General features: G+C 32.4%; 2 protein-coding genes and 1 long non-coding RNA gene across 3 annotated transcripts in view; all 3 read right to left on the minus strand.

The window, feature by feature from the left end:
• The window catches only part of LOC133195481 (actin-related protein 8-like), a 239,032-nt gene that overhangs the window by 55,367 nt on the left and 159,389 nt on the right, over positions 1-24,276 (minus strand). The window lies entirely within an intron of this gene.
• Positions 7,079-8,685, minus strand: LOC133195478 (uncharacterized). The gene is made up of 2 exons (XR_009722212.1): positions 8,449-8,685; positions 7,079-8,235 (listed from the first exon to the last, which is right to left on the minus strand). It is a non-coding gene; the product is annotated as an uncharacterized LOC133195478 (long non-coding RNA).
• LOC133195477 (uncharacterized) overlaps positions 9,715-24,276 on the minus strand; it is a 44,657-nt gene continuing 30,095 nt past the window's right edge. The window contains exons 7-19 of the mRNA XM_061331330.1: positions 21,436-23,278; positions 18,784-18,905; positions 18,610-18,694; positions 16,997-17,125; positions 16,597-16,705; positions 15,325-15,413; positions 14,519-15,135; positions 12,858-12,896; positions 12,469-12,599; positions 11,979-12,163; positions 11,573-11,760; positions 11,233-11,296; positions 9,715-10,228 (exon numbers count right to left, since the gene is read on the minus strand). Of these exons, the coding sequence (XP_061187314.1) occupies positions 9,957-10,228; positions 11,233-11,296; positions 11,573-11,760; positions 11,979-12,163; positions 12,469-12,599; positions 12,858-12,896; positions 14,519-15,135; positions 15,325-15,413; positions 16,597-16,705; positions 16,997-17,125; positions 18,610-18,694; positions 18,784-18,905; positions 21,436-23,278 (3,873 nt within the window). The 3' untranslated portion in view covers positions 9,715-9,956. The remainder of the gene's footprint in view (positions 10,229-11,232; positions 11,297-11,572; positions 11,761-11,978; positions 12,164-12,468; positions 12,600-12,857; positions 12,897-14,518; positions 15,136-15,324; positions 15,414-16,596; positions 16,706-16,996; positions 17,126-18,609; positions 18,695-18,783; positions 18,906-21,435; positions 23,279-24,276) is intronic.

Below are 24,276 nucleotides of genomic sequence, written 5' to 3' on the forward strand. Positions count from 1 at the left end.
CTTTCAAGTGAATGGATCTGACAATAAGAATTACAAGTTTATAGAATATATTTTATAAATATTTTTAATAAAGACAAGAAAACGCCTTTTTAAATTATTGATAAACTCTTGCTATGCCACAAAGTTTAAGCGTAAATGGGTTCAATTGGTAGTAGAACCATAAACAAATCATACCTATCCATGCCAATATGTTTTACATTTTGAAGTGATACGAGGTATTTTTGAATAATGTAAATGAAACTAACTCCAGATTTGACTTTACTTTATTCCTCGTTTTGCTTGCAAAAACTCGAAACCTAAGTTTTCATCAACAAAAGATGTTTTTCCTAAAACTCAACACCTCTAGAATATACTAAGCTACAGGTAACTTTGTAAAGCTGCTTAGCTAACTTTCAAGAGATTTAAGTTGTCATGCCAAGTATATTACAGGGCGGGGGTAAGAAGTTTGGTGCTCTGCAGTTAGAGCAGGGTCCCAGACAAACACATCAAACACGACTTTCCGTAATGGACACGTAATGGTCGTGTTTATATTCAATGTTTGGGAAAGAATTGATCCTCGGCGCCTCGTACATAAATATGCAAAGTGAATCATACCTTGTGGATTACCCAATCAGGAGGGCGCAATCAAGATAACGGATACTGTACCCTGTTGTACGTACATAGGTGTTTACAAATTATAAAAATATAATATTCCATTTAAGAATTTAAAAAAAGAATGACTTTTTAAAACCTGTGTTTACCTATATAAATAACAAAATTTTCTTTCTAAATGTATCATTTGCATTTCAAGCATTTCATGTTTTTTTTTTCTGGGTATGTATCTTTTTAAAGCAGGACTTATAGGAGGAAAGATTGACAATTTTAAAAATATTTCTCACTTCAAAAGGTCAATTTTTATGGGGGAAAATTAGTAGTAAGAATTTTTAAGAAATACTGACCTACTGAGATATTTTATGAAATAGATATTATTGAATGAGACATCAAAATCGCCCTTTTTGTAGTTTCCAATAGCCCAAAAATACATTAAAAATTTTAGGGTACTGTGATAATTTATATAGTAATTATGAGAGATGAAACAAATTAATCCTTAATATTCTGAAGTGCCTTAATTGAGTGAGTAACGAGGGTGGAAAATATGTCAGAGAAAATTTGTACGCTTCCAGTAGCCCTTTCTACAAAATAACTTACGAATTAAAACAAAATTTCCAATTCCGCCTGTAGTATCAAAGCTATGGTAAGTAACAAAAAGCTTTACATTTCTTTTGCATTATGATATATTAATAATCTTTTAGATAGATTAAACATCTTTGTAAAAAAAAAAAATTAAAGAGTGTCCATTTTTGATCTTAATCGTAAGATTTTTTTGAAAAGGGCCAAAAATGCTCTGCAGTGTTTAATTTTAACAAAACACAGATACATGTGTCTCTTTACGAAATGTCTCGATCGGGAATAAATATTTGTGCTACTTGTGTTCGGGGGAGTATATAGACTAGAATATAAGCTTAAGATAAAGATGTTTTACTGGTATTCAAAACATAAGTGTATAAATACATTTACACATACATTACTCAAAAATGTTATTTAAAATGTCAATTTTCCTTGTATGAGTATATTCTTCTCTTGTTTCTAAGCTATATATCATATTGTATAAAGATTATGAAAATCTGATGTAGATGATGATACAAAAAAAAAAAAAAAAAAAAAAAAAAAAAAAAAAAATTAAAATAAATGAATAAAAATAAATAAAAGAAGGGATTTTTTAAAGAACCTTTTTCTAACAATAATTATCAATTTGATGGACTGCTTCATGTATGAAATATGGAGATAAGGAACAGTATTCAAGCTCACAGTCCATTTAAACAATACAAATCGGGAGCAGAGCAAACACGGACCTCCAAAAACATCAGAGGCCGGATCAGGTGGCATGAGGGAGTAAGTATCCCCTGTCGACCGGTCTCACCCGCCGTGTTCTCTTTGTCATGATCTGGTAAACGTAAAAAATCCGTAGAAAATTTCAGTGTGTAAATAATGGCCTAACAATTAGTATGAAAAACGTAAGTCAGCATTTGACCTAATGACAGATTGTATTTGCTGAGAAGGTCATTGTATAGATCATAGAACTTGCGAAATGATGACTTCAAACGAGACTGTTGATATCCTTTTTTCATCAAATTGTTGGTTAAAAGCTTGCCTCTTTTTAAAAATTTATTGTACGTAGAGGATGCTCTTGCGTATCGAATCAACTGGGAGACATAAACCCCATATGCAGGTGATAAGGGTATCTTAGATTAATCTTTTATAGATCAAAGATCTGTTCCTGAATATATCTCTGTATTCATTTCCATATCTCTCTATACATGTCCATATCTTTAATTGCAAATTTTTTATGAAGCAATTGGATCAAAATATACATCATTGGTTATTTTGTTTTTCAAAAAGTCAAAGATTCATCTTTACTACATTTCTAAAGGCATTATATGTGCTCACTTGAATAAGTATGTACAAGTAATGAAATAACGATTTTATACACTTGATAATGAAATTTGATCATCACGCAATATGCAAATTCCACTTCAGTAGTTTGGTCTCATCCCAGAAGCAACCAGTTATTTTTTAATCTTAATGTTGCTTGCAAATATTCCAAAATTTGGGTATTAGAATTGTTAGTATATAAATTTACAACCCTCCATTTTTGGAATACATTTTGAATTGCATGATTATTAAAGCTAAACGTATATAAGTTAAAATAAAAATTTAAGTTCTTAAAGTACTCATCTTTCCACCCGAAAAAAATATTATTTATGCAATAAGGTACACAAAATTATACTTAATCGGAAAAAAAATTCTGATTGTGTTTCTTAAACATTCAGAGCAAAAAATGATTAAAACTTATTAAAAATCATTCCATACTAAGAAAAAAAATCATTAGCCTAAGGGCTTTATTTTGAACAGAAGTTACAAGCATAAGAAGATAATATTGATATAAAACGTTTTAAGTGAAGAACAATACAAGAAACGGAAAAAATAAGAATCATTTATACAGTTATGCGAAGATTTATGAAGAGTCTAAATTCTGTTGTTAAGAAAGATCCCTTTTTATTTATTGATACATGAAATCAGTATTTTCTGTTGTTTATGAGATAAAAGTGCACAAATATTTGCAGATTGTGTAAAAACAAAACGGAATCTGTTGATAACATTAAGTATGGCCCTGGTTAGGACTATTAAAACTGCAGTTCTCCTGATAAGGCTAATTGAAACGTGTTTGTAGAATGGTTCATTTATCTCCCATTGGATAAAATACAGAAAACATCGGCTTAAGGAACATTACGCTCCGCCTCTGATACGATAAAAGTACAAAACTCCCAGTTAGTAAACCTTTAATTTATAAACATATTAAATGTGGTGCATTTTTCTTCCAACCTCTGCTGAACTTGTCCACAAAGAGCCTTTTGTAACCTGACAGTTGTTTTCACGGAAATGAAAAAGTCCAAAAGAAAAAAAAAAGAAACACCGGTTCATACAAATAAAAGTACCAAACGTAAGAGAGAAAAAAATGTATAATACTTTAATGAATTATTTTCCCTTCATTTGTTTTGGAAATGTTATTCTTCTTTTTTGTGAATGTTTGTTTATTTTGTTTATTATAAAAGTTATAAAGGTAAAATGCTTATGCTTTTTCAGATATTTTTAAAATCAGCTTTATTTTAAGTTAAATTAATGTTATTCTTCTTTTTTTGTAAATGTTTGTTTATTTTGTTTATTATAAAAGGTAAAAAGGTACAATGCTTATGCTTTTCAGATATTTTTTAAATCAGCTTTATTTTAAGTTTATCATTGTTCATTTTGTTCTAAAACAGTAAAGGAATGTGATTAGATTTCCTGTGATACAATGTAATAAATGTTGTTCATAAAATGGAATAAGAACAGTTGGTAGCATTTTTTAAAGTCGGTGTAAATAATGTACGAACATATCACAACTGACCTGATTCGATATTTGACGACCAAAAATCAGAAACATACTGATGTAAATATACACATATATAAAATTGAAATTAAATTAGGCATAGTAATTAAGATTAAGTACATGAAATCACCTTCTTTTAGAATAAAAAAAAAAATAATAATACCGTATAAATATTTTCTAGGTTTAAATTAGGCCTTTTAAACCAAAATAATAAATCTTTTTTTTTCAGGACATAATATTTGTAGTTCAGCACGGAGAAGAGACGATTTTTTCGTAAATATTTCTGCTATGTCGCTACAGTCCCAGGAGAAAATGTCGACCTGTCATAGGAACATTCTTCTATCGTCTGTTCCTTATCTAGGTCATTACGTCACAGTTTAATCAAGTAATCCGGGTATCTCGCTGACACTATTCCAATTTAGAAGTGACAGGAAAGATGGCTGATTACTCAACAAGAGAAATCTTATTTCAGTCACCGCGGGTTTCCTGTTTCTTTTGAAGGAATGATATTTTCACTAATCTTTTCAAAACACAGCAAATTTTTCAGAATACAAATTTATAGATTTAATTTGTTGTGTATTTGTTTTATTTTTAAATTCTATAGGACGGTGTTTAGAAATACAATTAAAATATACTTTAAACTTTGCAATTTCTCCGTAGTTCCGTCGTCCCTGAAACTGTTGCATTTTTAAAAAAAATTCAAGCATATAAATAAATCGTCAAAATAATGTCAACCAACTATGCACATATGCCGAAAAAGCAAACTAGGAAACAAGTGAATAGTCTGACTTTTGTTCATAATGCATCCAAAATTAGATTATGAAAATCAAAGAACATTATTTGGTCATAATTTGTTTTTTAAGCTTTTTTTACAGGCGAACAATAATTTTCATTTTTTTTTTAATTAAATCAATACATACATGTAGATCCAGACGATTTTTCCTTCAATGACAACAATAGTTAAAAAAAAATTCCAAAAGATATTTATGTAGTCCTTTTCTAAAAATAACAAACTATTTATCTTGATAGGCATTTATTTGCTAAATCTTTAAACCAGTTAAAGTAAGAAAATAAGCAGCAAAGGAACGAAAATATCATTATTTCAACAGAACTTTTCTCAGCTTTATCTCAACTTCAACATAAAATAAAAGTTTAAATTATGTAAGGCTTTAGAAAATATTCATATATTTCTATAAAACAATTATTAGCCTCTACGTAGTAATTATGTTTATAACTTTCTTCTAAATTACATTCCTTTAATATCAATTAAATCGGGTACCCATAACAATTGTACTGAAAACAGAGTATGTCAACACTAGTGTATCTATCTTATGACCCAAGTCGTAATGTGTCGGTTTGGTAAACACAGATATCATTTCTAAATTAGACACATATTAGCATTTAGCCACGAAAAGTCTTCCTCAAACCGTCTTATCGTGTATTCGTAGTGGGAAAGATACAGCCCCCGTGTCCCCGTAATAACCACTATCTCTCATTTCACCCCTTACGGAAACATTCTTGGGATGAGACAGAGAGAACCGCTAAGTGCTATCATATTACGTTGTAGATTTGTTTACCTGTAAACAAATCCGCCTCAATTTCAAGATACAAATTTCTATCTGTAGTGAAAAAAGTCGTTGACAAGCAAAATCCATCTGTTTACTTTCTCACACAATGTCAAGTGAATTGTATAATAGAAAATAAGATATTTTTCAGATTTCTTTCCTTTTTTTAATTTTGAAAACGTCTAAAAGCAATCTTTGAAACAGAAAAAATATGAAAGGAAAGCAGTGCAATAGAAAATGATCCGATTTATCATTTTATTGGTAAAAGAGAGCAGATTTATTATTTTTTTTAAATGTAGAAGATTTAGCGCGCATTTTATTTAATTTAAATTTGCATTTATTAAGGATTGAAAAAAAAATATATAAATATTTTTAAGGCAAAAATTAAAAGTAAAATATCGATAAATAGTAGCGGTTCGATGTTCAGGGGAGAAATGTAGAAATTTAGGGAAGAAATATATTTTTACCACACTAAAATGCATCACCTTTATAGAAGAAAAGATCAATTTCTTATTTTTCCCATTTAGCGCTTTCTTAGTTAACTGTAACATTTACGGACAGGGTCCGATTTCATTGGAGCCTTTCCACTTTTTGCCACTTTCCTAATTATATATCTCTGAAATTTTTAATTCCATACTTCAACTAAGCTATATAGTGTTATAAAAATAAATTTCTTTGCGTATAAAGTTAGAGACTATCTATTTCATCTACATTTTTTTTTTAAATTACATGTTCAGTTATACTCTCTTTATCAAAAGAGAAAAAAAAGTAATTACATTATATATGTATTTACAAAAATAAAGACCTTTTAATTCTGCAAAACAACATCACAGTCTTAAAGGTTAACCACGAAGTTTTCCCTAAACAAATCCGCCTTCATTCTGTATTTACATGACTGTTGAGCCTGTATAAATCAGACAACTTCATAATTTTCTCACGGGTTCTACAGTTACCATGGCACGCGGAATCTCGCGGTCTTCTATTGGATAAAATTCCTGCGTGATGTGTCTGCATCCTACAGTGTTGTCTTATATCGGCTCCTGTTATTCTGTACATTGTCTAGCAAGTGCTTTTTCTGGTTTTTACACTTTAGTTGCCTCTAGAAAAGCTTTAGTGCGAATACTCGAAAACTGAAAATAATAGTATAGTCTTTTGAGTTTTTCCGGGATTTTTTTTTCTGATACCATATCTTTTGTCAGTGGTTTTCTTTACTTTCATGTCATAATGGTTACTTACTTTTGGTTTGGAAAACGCGACACGTAATGTTTTGATTTTTTTTTTTTTTGGCAAGAACCCTACATTAATGAAATATTTTGTCTAAAAACATCGCTAGGGTATATTGAATAAAACTCATTCGAAGTAATTTAAATTCCAAACCTATACCTTTAAATAATTAATGTTGAAGTAGAAACCTGAACTTTGTTTGAAAAACTTTTCATACTACAAAATACCCAATTTAAAGATAATTCAGAATTTATAATGGATATTACTATAGGATGTTTAGTATCGTTACCTATATAGAAAACAGAAGATCTACACATTGAAGTGTTTTTCAGATTCAATTTTATTGCTTTTGACCATACCTCTTCATCGCTTTCAACGTTTGTACAAAATAAACACACAATCATACAGAAGATCACATTTATAAAGGTTTTAACAATGTTAGGGGCATATGTCATCACATCATATAATTGTCATCTCTACACCATAAGTCAACAATAAACCACTCCGTAAAAAACTCAATACATAAAACATCACAAATAACAAATGTCGATGAATATGTTTTTAACAAAAATGATATATATGATGTTGAATTCTCTTAAAGTTATGTTAATCTTTTATGATTAGGAATGAGATATGTAAATCTATTTCTATAAAATGCATTTCATTTGATGATATAATTAAAGATAAAAACACCACATGTATACCCTCGGTTGTGGGGGGCGAAAAAAGAGAAGAATATATTTATTTGAGTAAAATCTGGTAACACAGCGTTCCAAAAATGTACTACTAAAAATTGGAACATTTCATAAATGGCATAAATCTACCTACATTTATTCTAATTACAATTTTACCTAACAATAAACAAAAGAATTGTGTGCTTATACAAATGCTTTAAATAATAATGTAATGCTACAACAATTATAATGTACATCGGAAATAGAAATATTGCACCAATGCCCGGATGTTTTATTTATATTGCACACATTAAATAAAAATAATTCATGCTTTACATTATCAGTCTATACAATAATATGATTTAATCAAGTGCCACATCTGAATTCTACATGAAAGGCAGATTTGCACATAGGCCTTGCAAGTCCATTGTAAATGTCACTCAATTAAAACAGTCATAAATATTTAATCAAGTGATTTACCATCTACAGTAGATAGCTAGAATATATTATAAATAAGTCAATCAATAAATTATGTGATATTTAATTATGTTTTATTTCAACTAAGTAAACAAAAGCTTTATTAATGCCTACATAAGTTTTATCATTAATTCAAAAGATAAAAAAAATGAATAAATATCACAAGTAATCATTAACTGCCCTGTTTATAATTAGAAGAGCAGATTAATGTTTATGTCACATACACCCCGTGTCTGATCACGCACTCCTGTGTTTTCTGCGTTTGCTATCTACACATTTTACATAACTTTTATACACTTCATATCACAGGCTGCTTTGAAAAAAGGACCTAAAAAGTTATCAAGCATTTTTTTCATATAAAATTTATGAAATGCACTTCAAATTTTATTTCCAAAATTGTACTTTGATAAAGTTTTATAATAAAAAAGTGAATAATTTTTGTAAGTAAAGTTATTCGTAAATCAACAAAATAAATTTCAATGAAATACTTTTGTTCATGTTAACTAAAAATATTTAAGAATTCATTTATTTAATACCTTACCTAGATATATACTTTGGTCAATCAAAACTTTGGTAATGCCAGTAAGTAGTCATACTCCTGAAACAGAGCGTGAATGTCCTTAGTAAACTGGATAATATCAATAGATGTCGAATTGTGAAAATCAGTATTTGGACAACTTACTGTACAATGTAAACTTTTTTACCAGATATATTGTTCGTCTGTTGCTTTTTTTTAAATACAAAATTAAGAGAAAAAAAAAGACTAAACTCTGGTGAAGTTCAAGATCATTCTTGGACTGTCTTCATTTTAGAAAAAAAAGCAATATGTTTTTTTTCAAATTCTAATGAAAAATGTAAATGTAAAATTCCTTAAGAAGATGTACAGATTTAAGGCCCTTAGCACATGCAGTTTTTAATCCCTATTTCTTTAAAATTTATGGAGTTACAATTATTTTAAGATAAAAAAGAAACTCCGTGTGAAGTAAGTCATGTAAGTTAAATATATAAATATATTATCCACGTGCACGGTACCAACAACAAACTGATATGGAAACAAACGTAGGAATTCAAGCAAAACTGTTAAAAGAAATAAATTAAATCTCAGCGGAACAATGATGATGTGTAATCTCCTTTTTTAAAATTTTTATTTTTTAAATTTCAAAAACAGTAAAGCATGTCATACAAAAATCTATGAAATTATGCATTAATTGGTTTAATTAAAATACATGTAATGTGATATTCCATTAAAAAAAAGCGTTTTTATCCTTTCTGTGATATTTTGTTTCTTATTCATTTTTTGAAAAGATACAATTTCAAAACAATACTTCTTACAAAAAAATAATTAAGAAATGATGGTTGCTATTTAACTTAAATAAAAAAAAAAATAGGGATGAGTATTCTGTGCTATTTACTCTATCAAGTAAATATGCATTTGCTATTATCGAAAGAAAAATGATATACAGAAAAGAGAGAGAAATATTAATTTTAAGATATATATATATATATATATATATATATATATATATATATATATATATATATATATATATATATATATATATATATATATATATATATGTCTGAACTGTAAATCATACGAAAAAAAGTTATGAAAGTCTATAAAATTCAAATTTAGCTAGAAAAATTGTTAAACAAAATTGTCTGTAATTAGCAAAACAGAAATTGTTGATAACGTATGATTTTGAAGGTGTGTGTCATTTTAAGTTTTAAAAAACTGATAAAAGATATTTAAACAAACAATATTCATAAATGTAATTAAATATTTAAATGTATATAAAACTAGAGGACAAAAATAAAATACAGAGACTGGTCATGCTTTACAAGCTTTAGGAGGAACGTCAAAAGTCTGCTTGCAAAATGACCAATATAAAAAGATATAAAGATTTGTTAGGAAGACATGCGCAATGATAGTATAGTGTGCACGTGGTTCGCAAAGGTTTGCTTGAAATAAAATGGATTTCATGAATTGATTCATTCAGCATTGTTCGAATCTACTGCATTCCACATCAGATGTGACACACAGATAAACTACAGACATATGTATAACCTGTTTTCATTTTTTGTCTTATGAAAGAACCGCCGAAATGAACGTGCACCGGAACTAGGTTTTCTCTTCGGGGAACAAGGAGACAGGAAATGACGTGCTAGAGACAGGATGTGCGACAAACCACTGAAACAATGGGTTACATTACCAGGTGCATGCGCAGAATACTGAAGTTGCATATCACATGGTTTGTGACGTAGTAGAAGAGGTGACGAGCGAGTAGAGGAAGTTTCCAAGGAATCAGAGGTAGAGGAACCTACACAGCAGAAAAAGGCAAACATTGGCTGGGAAAGCAAAACGTTCCTAAGCCATACATCACAGTTATATTTTTTTGTTCCTTTTTTATAAAAGTGTGCATTGATAGGCACTGTACAGCAATTAATCGGTAAGTTGTTTTTGATAATTGTTTATAATATAAATTCCAAATATAAATATACTATTGTAATATAGAATTTAGAAAATAAACCATTTTTCATTTAACTTTTTGTAGCATTAGAAGACGCTTTGTTTTCGTTCATAAAAACAATGCAAAACGGCTTGGTTTTTATTGCTTATAAATGTACATACAATTATCACTTCACGTTATCTTCTCTTTTCATTTTTTCAATAATTGTACCGATTCAGAAGTAAATTAGCTCAAATACTGTGTTGTTCAACGATAAATTTACGCAGAGTTTTAGATAAAGGAACGTCCCTTCAAAGTTTTGAATAAAAAGATCTATATCCAACTGGCATGCTTTTATTACAACTACATATTGATCAAGCTACATACAAACTACCTGGCAGCAAAAGTAGAGAAACAAAGATATCGCCAGAGTGAAAATAATGATGCAGTCCTCTAGGCTTCCTATTTATATGTCTTTTCTTTATCAAGAAACACTACAAATCAACTTTTTTAAATTTCACATTATTTCAGTATCTAGTTACTATATACCTTGATCTAAGTTACTGAATGAAAACAGCTTCTCTCTTGCTGGTTGACTTTAGCTCTGTCCAAAATGAAATAAAAACAAAATGAAAAAAGAAAAACATGCAAAAGTCAATGATAATCAAGCACATTGTGAAAACATATAAAGCAAGCAGAAGTTGGATTCAGACGGATAAAGCAATAGAAATAGAATATTTCCTTGAAATAAATATTACACAACTCACTACATGATTTAGAATCATCAGTGTTAAGGATCTTTAAAAATAAACAAAATTTATTTAAAAATTAAAGAGAAGGAACCATGCACGCGACACTGGACTGCCAAATCTTACGGTCTACATCCGCCAGGTTGCCAAGGGAACGCCTCCTTCGTCCCATGGCTTCAGGTTTGTCACCCTATTCCAAGAAAATAAAATAAACAGATAATACTGAATATTGTATTAGGTATTTCCAGCAACAATTCAACATTTCATAAATAAGTAAACATATACATTACAAAGCATGTTAAAAACGCCACTGACGCATATACATGTACTTGTACCAAGTTCAGATTACAAATATGCAAAAGATTTTCAATTTATTCATCATATTTTGAAATTGTACATATTTCTTTCACATTACAAAATTGTTGCATAAGGCATCTCAAATAAATAAAAAACACAAGATGTATACCTTTCGTCGTTGCATATTAGGTGAATCCCGAGAAGTCCTGTAGACGCTTTGCGATGTCAAATTCTTCCGTACGTCGTTCGCCCTGCCTGTAGGCGGCAGCACCGTAGGTTTTGGAAGTTCTACACCCCTTGTAAGATCGTGGTCTTGTAGGGGATACCAATGAGGCTCGTCATTTAGAAAACCCTCCACTAAAAATGCAATACAGTTTAAAATAGTTTAATACACAGTAACTACAAGTAAATACTACATGTATATAGTTAAATCTCTAGACAAGCTCAAATGTTAACAGACGTATTTCCGGTTATGTCCCAAAACAAAAAAAAAAATACATGTCGAAAAATTCGATTTTTACATAAAATTTGAAATAACATTTTGGTTCTTTTTTTTTGTGAGCATGCGCACTCACCTGACAGGTCTATGACGACTTCCCCCAGAAAGTCATTAGCCTTGAATCTATCGTAGTCCCACACAGTGATCTCCAGAGTCTTATATTTAACTTCTTCGTGGTGAAGGTTCTGGAAAATCACCGTCTGATGCCATTCCGGATTTAATGTACGGGAAATGTGTTTAGTTCTTCTCTTGTTCTCCGAACTTATCAAATTAAACATACAACTTCATATTTATCAGAGACAAACAGATTTTTCACAATACCATTTTACAATATATTACAGTTAAACGGATCGAAATAAATTAAAGTTTCCTAGAGAGATATATATATATATATATATATATATATATATATATATATATATATATATATATATATATATATATATATATATATATATATATATATATATATAAAACGAAGAAAAAAAGAACTATATGGTCTTTCTTCACTATTAACCACTTCTGACTTTAAACTTTGGGGAAAATATAATTCGCTGATTTCTCACCACCTTCCTGGCAAAAGATAGATTTTGACAAAGGGATCCGACTGTCCGTTAATGTCCTTGGGTTTTAAGTTCCGGGCCTGAATGACGTGGATATGAAGGGTACTCTCGTACTCGTCATGACTTAGTTGCAGCTATAAACAACACATCAAATCTTGATACACTGTTTTTCAAACAAAGCAAAATATTTTTAAGAAGATATCATTTATAGCATAACTATCAGACCATTTGAGAATTAATATTTAGATTTTAATTTTTATCACTTCTCCTAAATATGATTGTAAAAATTAACTATCAGACCATTTGAGAATTAATATTTAGATTTTAATTTTTATCACTTCTCCTGAATATGATTGTAAAAATATAATAAGTCAGCCAAAAGTAAAACTCACCTGAATCTCACCCCAGTCTTTTTCCTCTTGCTGTGTGGACTGAAACAAAATCGTACTTATTAGCTTTAAAAAAACTCACAGAGTGATTCTTCCATTCAAGAAAACAAAAGAAAGCTTGAGTTAGTTCCCTTAGTCTGGTGTTGCTAAAAGGATTTGAATTCCAAAAAGAAATAATCAAATAAATGATTTAGATGATTAAAATGAAATAAAAGAAATAAACAAAATAAAGTAATCGAGAGAATGTTCCTTGAAATCCTGAGATACCAGAGCTTTACGGAGGATTCTTATTAATCTTGAAAACAATTTGTATTTTATGTTTTGCAAAGCATAATTTAATAGTGTGAATACTATATTTTTCTCAAAGTCATAGTTGTAACCCTCCTTTAAGTAATATTTTTTTAATTATATACCAGAATCTACTTAGTTACAATGCAGCATAATGATCTTGCTGATTGCGAATGTTATTGGTATGATGTTCGCTTATCGACCCTATGATAAAGAGAGATAACTCTCACGGGATATAAATGACTAATATACCTTTACAAAATAATCAAGTTAAAAGACCATTTCTGTCACATGTTGTCCCCAAGGTATACGGGAATTGTGAATCTTAATATTTTTCAATGTAATAAGCATTTAAGTAAAATTTTACACATGACTGAAAGGAGGCATGATGAAGTTAATAAATTACTTTTGTCTTACACTTACTTTTCAATCATTAAGGGTCCCCTAACAAAAATTAATACTATACTATGGAAATGTCAAAAAAAAAAAAAGTTTTGAAGTCTCATAGAAAGTATCAAACATTTTATTATAGTTAACTATAGTAAATGTTTGTTAGGGTCAGGCTTTGACCGTCACGGTAACTTTGGAGCACTCACTCTGTGATCGGTTGTGGGTTCAAACCCCGGCCGCGACTTACCTACTTTTATTTTAAAAAAGGGTAGCAACTCTTCCCTCGCCAAGCGATCGGCACTTTGAAGTGAAAGTTGCGGGTCTTTCGGATGAGACCTTAAAAACCCTTGTCACGACAGGCGTTGGCAAGTAAAATATTCTCGAATCGGACTTAAAGCAACATACAATCAATCGATAAGACTGCAGCAAATATACCTTACTTGAGCTTGTGTGTTTTTTGGAATTTTTTTGATAAAACTCGTACTATTTCTAGATTTTTGCAGTAGTAAACGAGGATTTGATTATCAGGATGTTAACCGTAACAAGATCGTCAGAGGTTGGTGAAAATTTTATGAATTTGACCTAGCCTTTAAAATTTTTCAGTGCATTTGGAATGAAAAAAAAATCACATTTCAAACAATTTTAAAAGTTCCTTTAACAAGCGACCACGTGTCCTTTGAAATACTCTAGTTTCATCTTTTTATATTAAGGGTTTCACATTATATTTTTGACCTTGAGTCATTTCAGTGAATAGTTGAGATAAATTAAAAAAATTCAGCATCCATCATGAACTCAACCTGATGGTACTTCAATTATACATGTACCCATTGATTACAAAAATGTGATTTAAAAGTTAATTTAAAGAATTACAATAACGTTTACAGAAAATCAGTGTTTAAGCATATGTGTCAGTTTGCTTTAACTATTTTGTCTATCCCGTCTCCAAATCTATAAAATATATATTTTTTTTTATCAATTAACAATACCTTGTCTACTTTATTCACGGAATCAAGCTTCTGTAAAGCATTCCCTCTCTGGTCTTCCGGCGCCATATTTATTCTCCTCTGCCTTTCATCTAAACTGGTCCTCGGGGACCTATCATCTAATCTAGTTCTCGGTGATCTTTCTTCTAAGCTTGATCTCTGAATTCTGTCATTGGATGAGGTTCTTTGAGGTCTGTCATCTAAACTTTTCATTTGTCTGTCATCTACAACACTGCCTCTTTGAGACTTGTCATCTAAACTAGTCCTCATTTGTCTGTCCTCTATGCTGGTTCTCTGAGACCTATCATCTAAACTAGTCCTCATTTGTCTGTCCTCTATGCTGGTTCTCTGAGACCTATCATCTAAACTAGTTCTCATTTGTCTTTCTTCTACACTGGTTCTCTGATTTCTGTCGTCTGAGCTGGTTCCCCGCTGTCTATCGGAGGATGTGGATGCGGGATCAGATCTCGGGGAGCTACACTGTGAGGACACGCTCGGCGTGTAGTAGTCGGGCTGGGAGGACGATTGGGAGGCATTAGGGGAATCTGTCTCTTTAATCCCCTCCAGTTGGGCTGCTAGCTGACCAGGATCCACGCCATGATTAGATTTTATGCACTTCTCTAAATAGAGAAAAAAAGTTTGTCTAAATTCGTCTGTCTTTCTCGGTCAAGATAAAAAACATGGACTTTTTGTCCACATTTTGAAAAGTATTTTACTTCGATATATATAATGCAAAACTTAAATTGACCGATCAAGTTCTTTTCTGTAGTAAAATTTTCATGAAGAGTGCAGGATATATCAAGTTATACCATAGACATCGTCCGAGACGAACTCCAGATTATCGTAGGAGGAAACACACCCCTCCTCCGTCTTCGACCCATCGTTTCTGTAGGGAGCTCTGAGGGGAGAGAGGATTGACAGTAAATTGAAGGCTTTTTCAATTGTTTATAAGTTTTTTTTGTATTTTTTTTAATCACCTGGAATTGAAAATGTACCCAAGGATATTCTGTACATTAAGTGGATTCTAGCTTTTTTTTCACATACATGTAAAATTTAAAGTTAAAATTTGAATGAAACCCCCAACCGGCCCTTCCCTCCCAAAGAAAAAAATCACGTAAAATATGGTAATGCTTTTGACATTGTGCTCCTACCAAGCGAATAATATTAGGAAATATTCCTTTGAAATTTACTGGAAGCACACTTGCCCTGTTACAAGTTTAACTACCTGTATTTTCAAATTCCCAAATATTCTATATTCTTATTTGTTCTTTGGAATAACTATCGTCAAATGAATACAAGACCACGTTTTGGTCAATGTCAATTTATATACCTAAACTGCAGTTAAAGAACTAGGTTCACTAACTCCATAAAATGGCCCTGTCAATATACCATTTAACTGATAAAGTCCCAAAGTCCCATTTCAAGCATCAATTTATAGAAGAGACTTAGTGCTTTCATTTCCTATAAAAAGTTTCCTCTCGGAGTCCAGTTATTGAAAACAGGCTGCATGAAATTGTAATGTTCTTAAATTTTGACGAAAATGGTTGTATTTGAGTACCTTCAGCAAAGGATTAAAATATGAGCCCACCCTGCGATCCAAAATATAACATCTTCTGAAACTTACGAGTACAGAACTTTCATTATATAATTCAACATTTTAGATGACAGGTTAGGGTCTATGCTAAATATTCAGAAACAGCTTAAATTTTTGGCCATTTTCGAAGAATTTTTTTTTTTGGATTTGGGGATAATGACGCAATTCATGACGTCATAATACATGAGCTGGGAAAATTACGTCAATTTTAATAGATATGCAGTCAGCAAGGGTGCAAATAAAATTTAATGTATTTTCAACTAAATTGAGCATTTTTTATTTTTCAGAAATTCACAGGGCCAAAAAAGGTCCTAAGTGAACCTTGTTCTTTATACACCAATACAAAGAAGATTAACTGCGTCTACAACAAATCAGTTTTGTACTCTACAATTTGGTAAACACAGATGCAAATCCTCACAGAGGACAAACTTCCCTCCCCCTCCCCTCCCTCCCGTTATGAGACATCCGGTCTGCAGGCTGTACTTACGGACGTACTACCAGCTCGATTTCTCCGTTCGGCTGACAGATGATTTTCTGTACTTCCTCATACGTCTTATCAGAGAGATCAATACCATTCCATTCTAGAATCTGGTCACCTATCAAATGATTCTGTCATATTTACTTCCTTGTGTAATCACACACATCAAATAAATATACCGACTTAAAATGAATTACTTATAATGTATTAAAGTATACTCGTTAACACTTAACATGCACTTTCACATAATAAAAAATGTATAATTATTATAAAGAATGCACATACATATGACCTGAATCTAGGGGAAAAAATCAACAATTGTCAATGAAGACTTAATTATCTAAGTGTCTGTTTTGAGAAAGAATAGCTTTTTTAAGCTAAAAAAAAGATTTTAAAAACTAATAATTACCCTCTTGTAGTTCCCCAAGTAACTGCTCAGCCACACCCCCTTGGTAAATAGCGGCTACATAGGCACCTACTGTTTTTGTCCCCGGAATAGTTCGACCTCCCACGATTTTCATTCCTAGTCCGTTCCCTGCTATAAAAGAATTTTTAAACAATAACTTCAACATCAAAGAACTGAATATTAAACAAAATTTCATGTCGAAAATAAATTCATTTCGATCATCAATTACACAATCAACATCATAGTTTTTCTTTCATTTCTACTTTGTAACCCGCCACCTGGTACCAAATCACCCACAGACATTTCACCAACTCCTGACTTAAATAGAAACACATAAAAAGAAAAGAAGTAGATGTAGATATTAATAAAAAAATTAAACCTGTCGTATTTGAAACGTTATTCGTTTGAAAAGTATGTTCACCTCCTATTTTTAAGCATATTGTAGATCATGCAGTAAAAAAAATATTCCAAGCAACCAGATCAGATCTCTACCAGAAAAAAAACTATCAGCCCCTCTAAGCAAAAATAGACTTCACAATTACATAATCTACATAATATACGGAAACTTGTTCCTCTGAATCAACTAAGTTTTATACATTATCTTACAAGAAGAAATCGTTCACTGAAAAAAAAATGTAGAAGATGAAATATTTTGTCTCTATTTCTATGCGAGTTCTGATTAAGCGATGCTTCTTCGTTTGATTTTAAAGAATGAGAATATACTTTTAGGCTGCATCAAAGAATTCAAATCAATATATTAATTTAGTACATCGTATAACACTGAATTTTTGGAGTTCTTCTCAATATAATAATATTTACCCTAAAACAATTTTTACCTATTAAATATGTGTTTCTTTTATGGAAATCTTCATTACAATTTTATTTCACCATAATTCACTATGGAATTTTACAATGTAATAAACTTTTGATTTTTTTCTAAACAGAAAAAAATGAAGGGTAAATAAACACTGTCTTTTTTCTGAATGAGAAATTGTTTTCTTTAGATACTAAACGTGATAATATGTTGACGGTGCGGCCGTTAGGGCGAGCGCAGATACTTAATCAGTTTTAATTTAGATCGGGCTCGATCGTCAAACTGTACGTGACATTTGGTGCGTCTAGACGCTGACGTCACATGACGTCGTATTTAAGATGCATTACCAAACCGAAGCCTGAACATTGTTGACTTCAATGAAGAACGTTTTATTTACTACTTATCTGCAATATATCCATCAAATCAAGGCGAGTTTATTTTTTGTTAAACTTTTGTTGTTATCCTCGCGAGAACATGGCTTAAAGAAGCGATGCATTGTGGGTCCAAAAGTTACTGCTGAAAAAAATTCGTTTGGATCAATGTGTAAGTCCGAATTTTCTCTTCGCCCAGGCGTTGTCGTTAGAGCTCGCACTGCGAGCGGCGCAATGCGCCGCTCGCTGCGCTCGCTATAAATTTAACATTGTGAATCAAAGACTCGCACTACTTAAGGAAGCAGTGTTTTTCACAATTAGCTTGTACATGTAAATGCCAATATTATGAGTTAACCATTGTTTTTATCACCTTATTAACATGAATAAGACAATCAAAAGAAATCAAAGGTGTTACATCAAGAGTTAGCTACCTTTGATTGATCGATCCTTTGGGTCTCTAGTCAACAGAATCCTCTTTATGGGGAAATCGTACACCTTTGGTTGTGGCCGAGGAGGCTGGAAACAAAACAAATAGGGTCATCTCATTGGTTGATGGTATATTTTAAATAAATTATTTCATTCAAACAAATTATTGTCACGGGCACCTGCTTCTTCCGCTCCAGCTGTTTAAGGATGGTGACCCCGCCCTCCATCATGTGTTTCATGATTGGCTCGTCTGCGTCCACACTGTTATCACTCTCCACACGATGCATACCGTTCATCAGGTCTGGACAAGAATTAAAACAGTATTTTAGTTTGTTTATAATGTTTCGTTTGATAAACAGCGGAGAAGTTTCTGTGACTTAATTAAAATAAACCTCAACAACCTACAGTATATGTCATCTCATCAGATCAGGTCAGGAAAATACCCCCAAACGTGCGTGACAATGAATAAAATGCAAGGAATACAAATGTGGTTGTCAATCAAAAAATGAGGTCAAAGGTCAAGGTCAGAGTATAATCCAATAGTAGTAAATGTAGCTTAATCACTTCATGCTGCCTAACCTATGATATTGTCTCATCTTATGAAAAGACGTCTTTTGCTGTGGCCTTCAATATTTAGATATATCGACGACATTCCTACGTTGATTCGATATATCCCTTTGAACTCAAAATAAAAAGCAACACAGAGTGACACATCTGTTGCATATTTCGATATTTTCCTAGAAAAAGGCGTTAACGGTAACCTAACAACAAACTTTGTGATAAACGTGACGACGTCAACTTTTCTATCGTCAACTTCCCAAAGTAGCAATATACCTTATCACCTTCATATGGGGTTTATGTTTCCCAGTTGATTCGATACATAAGAGCATGCACGGACAATTTCTAAAACGAGGCAAGATATTGACAAATAAGTTGATAAAACAAGAATTACCAGTTTCGTTTAAAGTCAACATTTTGCAAATTCTATGGCTATCATTTAGTCGAATGATGACTGACGTTTTTCATACAAATTGTTAAGCCATTACTTTCACTGAATTATCTACGTTTTTCCGTTTGTCCGATCATGACCTGGAGCACACGACAGATGTGACCGGTCGGCAGGGGATACTTACTCTTCCATGGCACCTGATCCCACTTCTGATGTTTTTAGAATTCCATATTTGCTCTGCTCCAAATCTGTTTCAATGGACAATTCCTGTTCGTTATCTTCATATTTTTTTTCTCATTCTCAACAAAGATGGTCTTTTTTCAATCAATCTCAGGTCAAAGGCCACTGTCATCGCTAATGCTGATATTTAAAATATCTTATTTTGATTTCTACTGATGATTTTGATTTGTACTTATGTGTGAGAGTTCGAGGTGATAAGATTTAGTCATTTTTATTAAAGATTTTTATACTTAGCAACTAAATCGTCAAAGATCAGCGCCTATGTCAACAAACATGATCGTATTTAAAATATACATGTATATGATTTAACACAAGTTAAACCAACTTAGATTGTCCTCTCCAACACATGATAAAAATTAAAGTACATCATTTGAATTCTGCGTGAGGGTTGATATCTCGGTAAAAAGACTGACCATAGTCTTAAAGTCATTCCTTACTGCAATACATGTACAATAAAATATCTGTGTAGTAGAGTTTAAGAAAGTTTCAACAACTGGTTTCAAGTATTTACGATTTCTTTGAAGAAAACAATGAACTAAAGAACAATACTTGTATTAAGGACAGATGATACAAACAAAAAATGGATATCTGGATTGATGTGTATTTTTGGACCTATTTTGGTTAACGTTGTAAATTTTTTCAATGACGTCAAAGTGCATATGTTCCTTAAAAAAGTGAATTTTGGTATTCATATCTATTCTATAATACATGGTGGCAATGTGTTATTGTCATGTGAAACCAATTAGTTCTCAGTCAATCAGCATAGCGATTTGAACGTACGCAAATTAATGACGTCATTCACGGAATGATACAAGAATTAAGTTTGGGTGGAACATCCTAGTTACTGCTCATCTATCACAGATCAAAGTCAAGACATTCTTAAATATTTTTATAAAATCAATTTAAAAATCTGTGAACTTCCTCTAGCGCTAAAAATTCAGGCTTTTAAAGAACTGTGAGTGTTTCTATGTAGGTACATAATGTCATTTTAGGTGCACTTGAAATTCCGTTTATGATATGGCGATGTTAAGAAGTCAGGAATAGAATTTAGAGTGTAATACACAGTACATAACGTGTCATTGGTATCTGGATTATGTTTACGACTACTCTTACTTTATAAATTTAAATCCTTAAAAGTATCACACTAATTGGCATCAGGATATTCAATTAACAGAAAAGAAGGAAAGTTACTAATGACCTCTTCATGAGATCGATTGTACCTCCAAGAATAATTTTATTACTTACAAGCTTTAAATTCATTTTCATTCCCTTTTCTCCTTAAAAATATAGCACGTTTCTTATAAATGTATGATACATAGTGTATCACCAATGAATCACATACAAGGCGATTCTTATATGGGAAAGTATGTAAAAGAATATAGTACATGTAGGGTTTTCTGGATCCACATTGTATGCTGTTATACTGCTTATCAATGGTATTTTACGTCCTGGATAGGAAGTTCGCAAAATAACTATAGAACGTAATGAATCATATGCACTCTGGTGTTTATTTCCATCTATTTCTATATAGTCCAAATATACAACTTCAAACCCAGAAGCTCAGCATGGAATAAAGAACTAATGTTTACAGTATTTTGATCTTCAACATATAAAGTCATACAAAGGAATTCCAAACCCTTACCTTCTACACCCCCAGAAAAATTGAACTCGGCAGATACTGGTCTACTTCCGGTTCCGATGCCGTGAATGATCTGCCTGGACTTCTCTTTTACATCGGCGAGGAGAGGCATAGCGGGAGTGGAGTCGCTTGGCGGACTGGTCTCCGTGTCCGACACAGCGCCATAGTCCTTGGAAGCGTGATATTCCACATCTGTTCGTTTAGAGTGAAGGTCAGGCAAGGTCACACTGCTAGTAATAACAGCGTCCCTAGCCGCAGGATCTAAGTAGAAATCTACTTTCTGTTTAGAAGTTTTAGAAACACGAGAGTCATTGAGACTTCCGGTATATAAATAGGGACTTGAATATGACGTCACATCCTCCAACCTTCGTCTCACTGATTCTTGCTTGTGAGCAAGGTATTCAGAAGAGCTATAATTAGCCTCATTGGAGTCCACTACACTTGCTTTACTAATTTCTTGATGACTTCTAGTTATAAATTCGTTATCATCTGAAGCATCATCAAAATCATCGTCATCTTCTAGAGGTTTAATTATCCCTGTTGGGATTGGGCGAGTCGATGGAAATGTTCGACTTGATTTTTTGGGGATGTCGTCATAACTGTGGGCCATTACCTGTCCTGTTCTTGTCAAATTGAACAATTCAGTTTTCAATTTTGTGGTTTCTTCCAGTTTCTTTTTACGTTTGTCAATTTCTTGTTGGAGTTTTTGTTTTCTATCTTCTCTGGCTTTTGTTTCGTCGTCATCGGACACATACACCGCCCCTTTTGATTTCGCTTTTTCTGGCAAACTAGTGTCTGAATGACATTTAGGAGGCAGTGAAGGGAAGGAAGAGGAAGGTTCAATATTTGGCTTTCGTTTTGGGGTGTTTTGATTAAAGAACATATCAGTGTACGCAGACGGTTTAGTTTTCTTGACTCTAGCATTAAAAGCTGGCTCAGAACGAATGCTTTCATTATCTGACAAACCTGATTGTGAGCTGTCATCTGTGATGTATTTCTGAGCAGTTTCCTTGTGTGCTTTTAATTGAAAATCAGCCTCAATGTCTTTATCTTCCTTAATTGGAGAGAACTTAGAGATCATTGGATCGCTAGACTGTCTCTTATGCCTGGACCTCCGGGGCATTACTTGAGGAGAGGATCTAGGGGCAGCCATTGGAACGGATCCACGTTTTTTGTTGCTGGGACCTGCAGGTTTTACAGCGGCTTGTTTTTGAGCATTTCGTTTGGCTTGCACTTTTGCATAATCCTGACTGAGTTTTAATTCACAAATTTGAGCTTGTAAAGCTCGAATTTCCTCAATTTCTTCAATTCGACGCCTTCGTCCCTCCGTCACACGTCTTAACTCATCTTGTAGGCGTTTCTTTAGTGATTTCATAGCCTGCGTTATTGGCACACCATATATAGTAATCAGGGAATCAATTATTTGATCTGTTTCGTCTTTTTCTTTATTAAACTGATCCATTGCTCCTACTTTCGATTGTACAGCACTATCAGGAGGTATATTTGCCTTCACATCCTCATTATACATTTGTTTAACGTTCTTCCTAACCTTAGAATCATCCATATCAGGCGGCAGGTAATTTCCATTCCATCGGTCCAGTGACGGTTTGTCTAAATCATTCATGCGACGCTGTTTCGTAAGCATGGCGACCTCAAAGTCTTCCTCATTCATCGATTCATCACTAGTAGACGAAGGTGTGATATACCCGGACCTGTGTCTAGGAGGGTTCCGGCGGGCTGAACTGTACGATTTCGGTTTGGGTGGTATTGGCGGCGGAGTTGCACCCACTTCTTCCGGAGGAAGGGGTGGTAACTTCCGTCTCACTTTCTTGCCATCCACAGCAGACTGAAACAGAGAAAGACAACGTTTAAAACTAAAACAGTGTATATTAATAATCATCCAGTGGATATGACCATCATAAAATGCAATCAACGTGATAAATAAACATGCATTCCAATAGGTATCAATGTATATTTGGTTAAATATACGTGAACAAACAATAACAAACACCATCAGATTAGGCTCGAGAATTTAGAATAAACGTTGAGGTATGAATAATTGATGGAGTGAAGAGTGTTGTTCACACTTCGTTAGATAACCTTAGGTCAGCCATTCAAATACATGTCACGCACACAAAGGAGCTGGAATAAGAGTCCTTCTGCAAATTTTCTATCGCAAAGAAAAATCCGTTTTTTGCTAGGGAAATCAATAAACCAAAAATTGATTTTACAATTCCCACATATTTCTCCTTTCTCCCTCTTATTATGAGTCAGATATACAGAGAGTGGACGGCAGAAGATTGGAATCAACGAGTACGAATAAGAATAGATAAAGTGGCTTTGTCACATATTTATTGTCAATAACAGGAAAGTTCGGTAAAAATCGAAATATTTACCCTCTTGAATTAAAAACCATGACAGCATTTTGCTAGTGAGTCTGATCTTGACGGTTATACAAGAAGGGACCATTATTTTGCTTTAATATACGAACGTGGTATTGGTAATCAATTCTGGTTAACATTCCATACACACAAATAAACAGGGGACCTATAAAATATCTCGTTAATTACATTACCATTTCAGCTTTTCTATCCATATTCATGTTACTAAGAATAAAATCCCATGTCTCTCACAATGAATCTGTCCATGTTTAAAAACACATACACACATTCCTCTTCCGACTCAAAACAAACCCCCTGCATGTAGGTATGAAGTTTAAATCATTAATTAGCTATAATCCCCCACGCCTTCCCTTGCGTGGATCGAATTTCAAAGACGGATACAATTCGATTTTACGTTTATATAAACGGGTGTTCTTACAAGATGAAAACACACGAGAGAAAA

This window comes from Saccostrea echinata, unplaced genomic scaffold, assembly GCF_033153115.1.
Source record: "Saccostrea echinata isolate AGI-Se365-2 ecotype Australia unplaced genomic scaffold, CSIRO_AGI_Sech_v1 ptg000029l, whole genome shotgun sequence".
NCBI classification, from domain to species: domain Eukaryota; kingdom Metazoa; phylum Mollusca; class Bivalvia; order Ostreida; family Ostreidae; genus Saccostrea; species Saccostrea echinata.